Source organism: Anarrhichthys ocellatus, unplaced genomic scaffold (assembly GCF_004355925.1).
Source record: "Anarrhichthys ocellatus isolate YVR2014 unplaced genomic scaffold, GSC_Weel_1.0 scaffold1, whole genome shotgun sequence".
Taxonomy (NCBI): domain Eukaryota; kingdom Metazoa; phylum Chordata; class Actinopteri; order Perciformes; family Anarhichadidae; genus Anarrhichthys; species Anarrhichthys ocellatus.
In genome coordinates, this window is record NW_022280031.1 from 12,648,438 (window position 1) to 12,655,915 (window position 7,478).

Here is a 7,478-nt window from a genome sequence, read left to right on the forward strand (position 1 = left end):
TGAGAATGTTTAACCTTATTGTCATTATTTTGTCCAGTATGTCATAAAACACAGAGCCAACACAATAGAAAATGTGTCAAATACTTTGAACTGCACTGTATCTTGTTTATTTATAGAATAGAGAAGGATGACCTTTCTTAAGAAAATTAACAATTTATTAAAATAGCTGAAATCCTGCAGGCTGAAGTGGGAGGAATACTTAAAGAAGTTGAAATCGCAGTTAAAAAGGAAGTGCTGCAAGAAGTTGAAGTTCAGTTTCAGTCTAAGCACTGAATGAAGGTGACGTGTCAATTTAAGTGTAGGTGCTTTATGAAGTTGAAGTATCAGCCGAGGTGAAGGCTGAAAGGAGTTGAAGTTGAGTGACAACGTGTAAGTGATGAAATACGCTACAACTGTCAGTTGAAGTGGAAGTCCTGAAAGAAAGTGCCAGTTCAAGTGTATTAACTGAAAGACAATGCCAATTGAAGTGTTGAGGTGTAAACAATAGAACAATTAGAGTACATTTTGTATGAAGAGTGGGAGTTATGGGACTTAGAGGAGCAGAATAAAATTTCAACAATTCAACATTGAAGACGTTAGACCTGAGATGGAAAGTTAAAGCATTGAAAGGAAGTGTAATCAGCGGGAGTGTAATCAGTGACAGCAGGTTAACTCTCAGTTAAATGATAAGAGATGAAAGCAGTGGCACTCTGGGTTGACCAACAGGTAAAGGAAATGAAAGCAGCAGGTTAATGTTCTGGATACGAGACAGACACAATTTGTCATGCTGCTTAACAATAACATCATCAGACAGGCTTATGTAATAATTCTTACAGATAAATTACATACAATTGAAGTGTTCAGTCAACAGCAATTAGTGTATTTCTTTCAACAGCATGTGGTTGCAGGTGTCTCCACATGTTGCTAAATGTCAATCAGGCCAATCGAGGCAAACGAGTCAAAGTCACGACTCGACTTTGTTGGAGAGCTCTAAATGCAATGAATTATCAACTGCCATCACCATGAAGGACATTGCCTCATTATTGTTGATAATTTGTGTGAAGAGCCTGAAATATGCAATCAACATAATAATAGAGAATTCAAATGACAACTGGTAATATTTAAATCTTACATTTTCCTTTTGAATAGAGAGATTTAATAAAACTTGCTTATTTGTTTCTGATAAAATAAATCATCTACTTAAGTGAGTACGGTTATGGTATTATTGATTTGCTGACCATAATATGTAATATTATGTCGTGAAATTGACTTACGTTTTTGTTAAATGTTGGCCTAAAACTTACTTATTCTCTGGATATGTCAGTAGCATATATGGGACAGTATGAGCCACTGTCACTAACATGCTGGTGGTCTGAAACTAAGCGTTATTTGTGCGGGTTAAATATTTGTCTTCCATCATCAAGCCTCGTTTGTTTAATCAAAAATAAACAAACAAATAAATACTATAGAAGCACAAATGATGGGGGTTATAGAATACAGCTCTACAAGAGAATGACATTTAAACAGAAATCTTAAATGTTTAATGGGCGAAACATTGAAATCATCTTCATACCATTTTCACAATCATTGTGTTAAATAAGCCAATTGATGAAACCTGTGACACATATGTAACAGTCAATTCTGGCGAAGACCACCGAAATGATGGAAAATATATAATTAAGAAAGAAAATAGGAAATACAATATTGTTAACTGAGCCTTTGAAGCAAACATAATCCTGTGTGTCAAGAATTCATAGCCTGCAAATATGAAAAGTAAGAGGTGTAACAGGTTATGTTTTATAAATTGATCTAAATTCGGAAAACATGCTGAGGATATAATATAAGTGTAATATAGTTTGTCAAAATTTAAATTTAATTTGAATTACCTTGGAGGTCTGCAATGAAAAGCTGTAAAATCAGAAATGTATCACTTGCATATTGATTTATAAAATTAAGTCAAGTAAATGTAAAAACAAGGCTAAACTAAAAATGAACTCTTTTAAATTTGTCCTTGGAACACATTGATGAGACAAATTAAATGTATTGACATTTAGTAAATATTGAACTCTGAACCACAGCGGTGACATGTGAATGCTTTTGCCAACTGTGCCACACAAACACACTATGCTAACATAGAGTTGGCAGTACGTGAGCACAGCCACAAAGCAGTACAGACAAAAAGGTGAGAAAAAAAAGAGAGTAAATTAACTTAATTTACAGGAGAAAGAAAATATATCTTAAGTGTGATTCTGGTTTCACATGCCAGCACGCCGCTACCATGTTCAAAATGACATAAGATGGTTAGATAACTGTAATTCAATTTGTTTATACAGCATCAAATCATAACAGACATTATCTCGAGACACTTTTCAAACAAAGCAGGTCTATAATTTACAGAGACCTAACATGAGCAAGCACTGGGGCTTGCTAAGAATAGAATTAGAAAAAGCTTCTGATCTGAAACTTTTCTATTATAGGGTATCGAGTCCTCTATGGAACATGTACTTTCTATTTTTAATGCGCTGCCACAAGAAACTGACGTTTGACGCTAGACTTTGCTTTTCATACAAAGTGGAAATGGCATATTTTAATCCCAAATGCCAACTGAGAGACTAAAACCTATTCATTTTCCAATATAATTTTGGAAAAAAGGATGTTTGATTTGATTTAGTTGCAGGATTTATAGTTTACCCGCTATTGTTTACACCAATTGAGTTACCCTCTTGTCTATATGACAAAGCATTTAGGAACTCATGGCGTAGGGAATTAACTTCTCTAGGAGAATATCGACTACCCTTTGTGCTCCAACATGTTTGTTATATCAGCTCAGGGCACTGCTTCACTCTCTGCTTTGGACTACTCTGTATCCACCTGTTTAGATTGGCTGCTTTGACTTATTTTGGTTGATTAACGTTACATCGAACATCTTGTTATTCATTTACATTGAATAATTTGCCCATACACGACTATGTAACTTTTTTTTTTTTTTTTTTTCCTATTTCAGATGAAAGGAACGTGATTGGCTGAGAGATCCCGGCTCCTCTTGTGATTGGTTGATCCTTGTTTCCGGGGCCCCGTTGTGCCCTCTCTGACGTTTCTCGGTCTGCCCCGAGATAGACTGGAGAGAATGGCTGCCAGTGGAGGTTCGCAAAAAAAAAAAAAAAAATCTTCATTGTTTTGTGTAGTAATCAGACTGAAATAACGCCTTCTAAAGTTAAAATGTGTGTGTTCATATGTTCGTGGAGTGTAGTGTTGTATACTGATAGAATGAGTCGTGACATGTTGCATTGTCGTTAAAAGGGGTCAGGCTCTAAACGACTCCTCAAAAAAGTGTTGGTTATCGTTAGCCTCGCTATGCGGCTAATGTTAGCTGCCGGGCTAACTTTCGGCCGGTTAGCTTGCTACCCACAGCTGATTGTGTAAACACTTGTTTATGACAAGAGACAAAGGTTAGACAAGTGTGGTTATAGTTACCGTTTTCAGTAGTAACGCTCTAGACACTGTGCTAAATAATGTTGTGTTTATCTAAGGTTGAAACGTTACGACGTAAAGCGTTTGAGTTATGATCGCCCTTTAAATCTCGCAATGTTGTGTCAAAGAAAGCTTTGCTAATGTTAGCTTGGTGCCTAGCTGTCTGCTAAAAGTTACGCTCGCTTGTCAACTAGCTAACGTTATGGTACGCATTGCTAGTTTTTGTGATAATAACGCATTCCGACCAACCGTTATAAACTGTTACATAGTTGTATTCCTCCAGTTGCCTTTCAGTCCAGTTAGCCACAGAGACACACACGTTAACGTTACTGCAGTCACCGGTCAATGTGAGATGTTAGCAAGCTAGCTACCACCTGGCGAGACAGTAGTTTTCTATACACTCATCGCGAGCCTTTGTCCTGTCAATGAGTTAGCGACGCACAACGCGAGTTATTTGTTGGAAAAAGTTTTTTTGTTCCTCAGCAGCTGATAATATAAGACGATATAGTGACACGTTACGGAAGGCATGACGTTTGGCTAGCTACTTGTATATAACTTGCCATAACACGCGTGATAATGAACATGTTTACTTTGCAGACACTACTATAGGGGGGCTGAATCCACGGGTTGATAGGCCCATATGTTATCCGTGTGATCAGTCGGTCAGTGAGAACATGAACAACTTTGACCTAAATTAAGAGACATTCAGATGTAGAACAGACGAGTAAATGGGATGAGGTGTTTTTTTTAAACTTGTCAGCCATTTATATATCTGGACCAAATATACTCTTGGCTCATACACACTGTAAATACCTAGAGGAGCACTGATTTTGTGATCTATTTTGAGATTTTATACTGTTCCTTTCTCAGTTAAAACACACACACTCGGTAACCTTTGCATTTTGTTCTTCTTTTAGCATGTTTTAGAATTAGAATCAACATTGTCAGTATTTTAAACACCTGCGTCATCTCAAACTCATCTTGTGTTCTGTTAAAATGTGTGACACAGTACAGGTGTAACAACAATCTATGTTTATGTTTTGCCGAGACTGCTCACCTATAAAAAAAGTGATTGAACGAAGGGTCTCAAAATGCTTACATGAATGACTGTTTACCAGATAAGAGCCTGTATCAAATCACTTTTTTTGTTACGGAAGTCTGGTCAAGTTTTTCGTGTGGTTTCCACACAGTTCTACAGGCGCTGTGCTGATGTGTTCCTCTCTCTTTGTTGTGTTGTTCAGAGGTAGGGAAGCTGTTACAAGTACAAAATGGGACACCTCCAAGCACCAACTACAGCGGGGTAGATGCTGTTCATGCCTGTAACGTCCTTCAGCAGCTCAAAGCCTTGTACGATGAAGCACAGCTCACAGACATCGTCGTAGAAGTGGACCATGGCATGACTTTCTCATGTCACCGGAATGTCCTCGCAGCAATCAGCCCGTATTTTAGGTGGGAAACGTCGGATGTTTACTAATGTTTGTATTTTCACAATTTAGTGGGCGATAGTCATTTCTTGAAAAATGATGTATTGTTAAGATCAAACGCCTTTGTCAAGTTTGAGTGTTTAAATGATAATGTAGTTGTGAGAACTGATTCATGTAGTTATATCATTTGTGTTTTCTCCACCATCACCACCAGGTCCATGTTCACCAGTGGCCTTACAGAGAGCAGCCAGCGTGAGGTCAGAATCGTTGGCGTGGAATCTGAATCCATGAACCTCGTCCTAGACTATGCCTACACATCCAGGGTCATGCTCTCTGAGTCCAATGTCCAGGCCCTGTTCACTGCAGCCAGCATTTTCCAGATTCCTGCCTTGCAGGACCAGTGTGCCCAGTTCATGATCAGCAGACTTGACCCCCAGAACTGTATTGGGGTCTACATGTTTGCTGATGCCTATGAACACCAGGAGCTGAGGGAACGCTCACAGGACTACATCCGCAAGAAGGTCAGTTAAACGTTAGCACAGGATTGGCTTCTTAACAGTAATTAGCATCATGATTTCATCATTATATCTGCTGCTACCATATTCCAATTTTCATTTAAAGACATTCTGTTTTGTTCTTGTAACAGTGCTGTCTTTGTGACTAGTGTGTTTGGTTGCTAATACTTTAAACATTTTATGTTTTTGTGGTAGTTCTTGTGTGTGTCATGGGAGCAAGAGTTCCTCCAGATGACCAAGGTGCAGTTGGTCAGCATTTTGAACAATGACGACCTCAACGTGGAGAAAGAAGAGCATGTCTATGAGAGCATTGTCCGCTGGCTGGAGCATGATCTGTCTGGCCGTGAGGCCCACCTCACTGAGGTTTTCTCCCAATGCATCCGTCTGCCCTTGCTGGATGAGGCCTTTCTCAGTCTGATACCTGCCCCCTTCGCGTGTGCCCTTTCCCTCTCTAAGGACCCTGCTGAGGCCAAAGCCCGCCTCACTGGCACCAATGGTTGCCCCCAGCGCCTGGGTATGACTGCATCTGAGATGGTCATCTGCTTTGACGCCGCTCACAAACACTCAGGGAAGAAGCAGACGGTGCCTTGCCTGGACACAGCCACGGGGAGGGTGTTCAAGCTCTGCAAACCACCCAATGATCTCCGGGAGGTCGGTATCCTGGTGTCCTCAGAGAACGATATCTTCATTGCTGGAGGTTACAGGCCGAGCAACAGCGAAGTGTCCATAGACCATCGGGCGGAGAGCGACTTCTGGCAGTACGAACACGCGGGCAATCGATGGCTTCCACGCGCACCTCTGCTGAGAGCACGGATCGGCTGCAGACTCGTGCACTGCTGCGGGAAGCTTTATGCACTGGGAGGCCGAGTATATGAAGGCGATGGGCGAAATGCATTGAAGTCGGTAGAGTGCTATGATGCCAGAGACAACTGTTGGACAGCAGTCAGTGCTATGCCAGCGGCCATGGAGTTTCACAGTGCTGTGGAGTACAGGGACCGCATCTATGTCCTCCAAGGTCAGTTAATGCTGCTGATGTGAAACGATGTAATCTCTATAGTGGACTGAGGATTTTGTGATAATGTCTTATTTCTCATATACACACATTTGTATGACAAACATACACGACAAAGTATGTTGAAGCAGTTCACCCCAGCTCTAAATTGCATTTCTTTTTGTTTTCTGCAGGTGAATATTTCTTCTGCTTCGACCCCCGGAAGGACTATTGGAGTCATCTCGCCCCGATGAGTGTCCCTCGTAGTCAGGGTCTGGCTGCCTTGCATAAGAACTGCATCTACTACATTGCCGGCATCTGCAGGAACCACCAGCGCACCTTCACTCTAGAGGTTTATGACATTGAGAAGAACACATGGAGCCGCAAGAGAGATCTGCCCTTTGACCAAGCCACAAGCCCGTATATAAAGGCCATGCTGCTGCAGGGCAAGCTACACCTGTTCGTACGAGCCACGCAGGTCATGGTGGAGGAGCACGTGTTTCGCACCAGCCGAAAGAACTCCCTTTACCAGTACGACGACGAGGCCGATGTATGGACCAAAGTCTACGAGACACCTGACCGCCTCTGGGATCTGGGTCGCCATTTCGAATGCGTGGTGGCCAAACTTTACCCACAGTGTCTACAGAAAGTGCTTTGAGGAAGCCGGTTAGGTGAACCCAACCTATAAGGCAGAGGGGAGTTGTGTGGTCCTGCCTGCCTTGTGCCTGGTGTTACCTCGGGTTTGCACCACAAAGGACCATTTTTTGGTTAAGTCTTAAGTTGTTCAAACTTTGGTTAACATGATCGAAATGGGGTGCTTTTAAAGATTGCAGTATTTTTCTTTCCTCCCAGACAGCACCAACTACCCACACTGATGCTTGTTTAACAAAACCGTACAATGAATCATAAGTGCAATTATCCTATTTTTTGCTTGTTGTTGAGCCATGTTGTTCCATTCTTTGTTTTAGATACATATAGGTAAGGATTTCTACAAATGATAAGCATGCAAAATGGGGGTATTGACAAGATACAAGTGCCCTCTGGAGATAGATGCTAGGTGTCGGCATAAAGTGAAAAAAAAATATATATATATATATA

The 7,478-nt window shown here is 41.0% G+C and overlaps 1 protein-coding gene across 2 annotated transcripts; it reads left to right on the forward strand.

Moving 5' to 3' along the window:
• The first annotated feature begins 2,886 nt into the window (after nucleotides 1-2,886).
• kbtbd8 (kelch repeat and BTB (POZ) domain containing 8) lies at nucleotides 2,887-7,462 on the forward strand. 2 transcript variants are annotated; one of them, XM_031878487.1, is made up of 5 exons: nucleotides 2,887-3,122; nucleotides 4,692-4,899; nucleotides 5,089-5,395; nucleotides 5,585-6,404; nucleotides 6,575-7,462. In XM_031878487.1, the coding sequence occupies exons 1-5, from the start codon at nucleotides 3,107-3,109 to the stop codon at nucleotides 7,036-7,038; spliced, it is 1,815 nt and encodes a 604-aa protein (XP_031734347.1). In that variant the 5' UTR covers nucleotides 2,887-3,106; the 3' UTR covers nucleotides 7,039-7,462. The 2 variants fall into 2 exon arrangements, with proteins under 2 accessions (XP_031734347.1, XP_031735155.1); XM_031879295.1 differs by having other exon boundaries at nucleotides 3,103-3,428.
• The last annotated feature ends 16 nt before the right edge of the window (nucleotides 7,463-7,478 follow it).

What these genes read in the sequence shown, in the direction of transcription:
- kbtbd8 (XM_031878487.1), top strand. An exon ending in GCAATCAGCCCGTATTTTAG is followed by an intron (nt 4,900 to 5,088) that starts GTGGGAAACGTC and finishes CATCACCACCAG; the next exon opens with GTCCATGTTCACCAGTGGCC. An exon ending in AGGACTACATCCGCAAGAAG is followed by an intron (nt 5,396 to 5,584) that starts GTCAGTTAAACG and finishes TTTTTGTGGTAG; the next exon opens with TTCTTGTGTGTGTCATGGGA.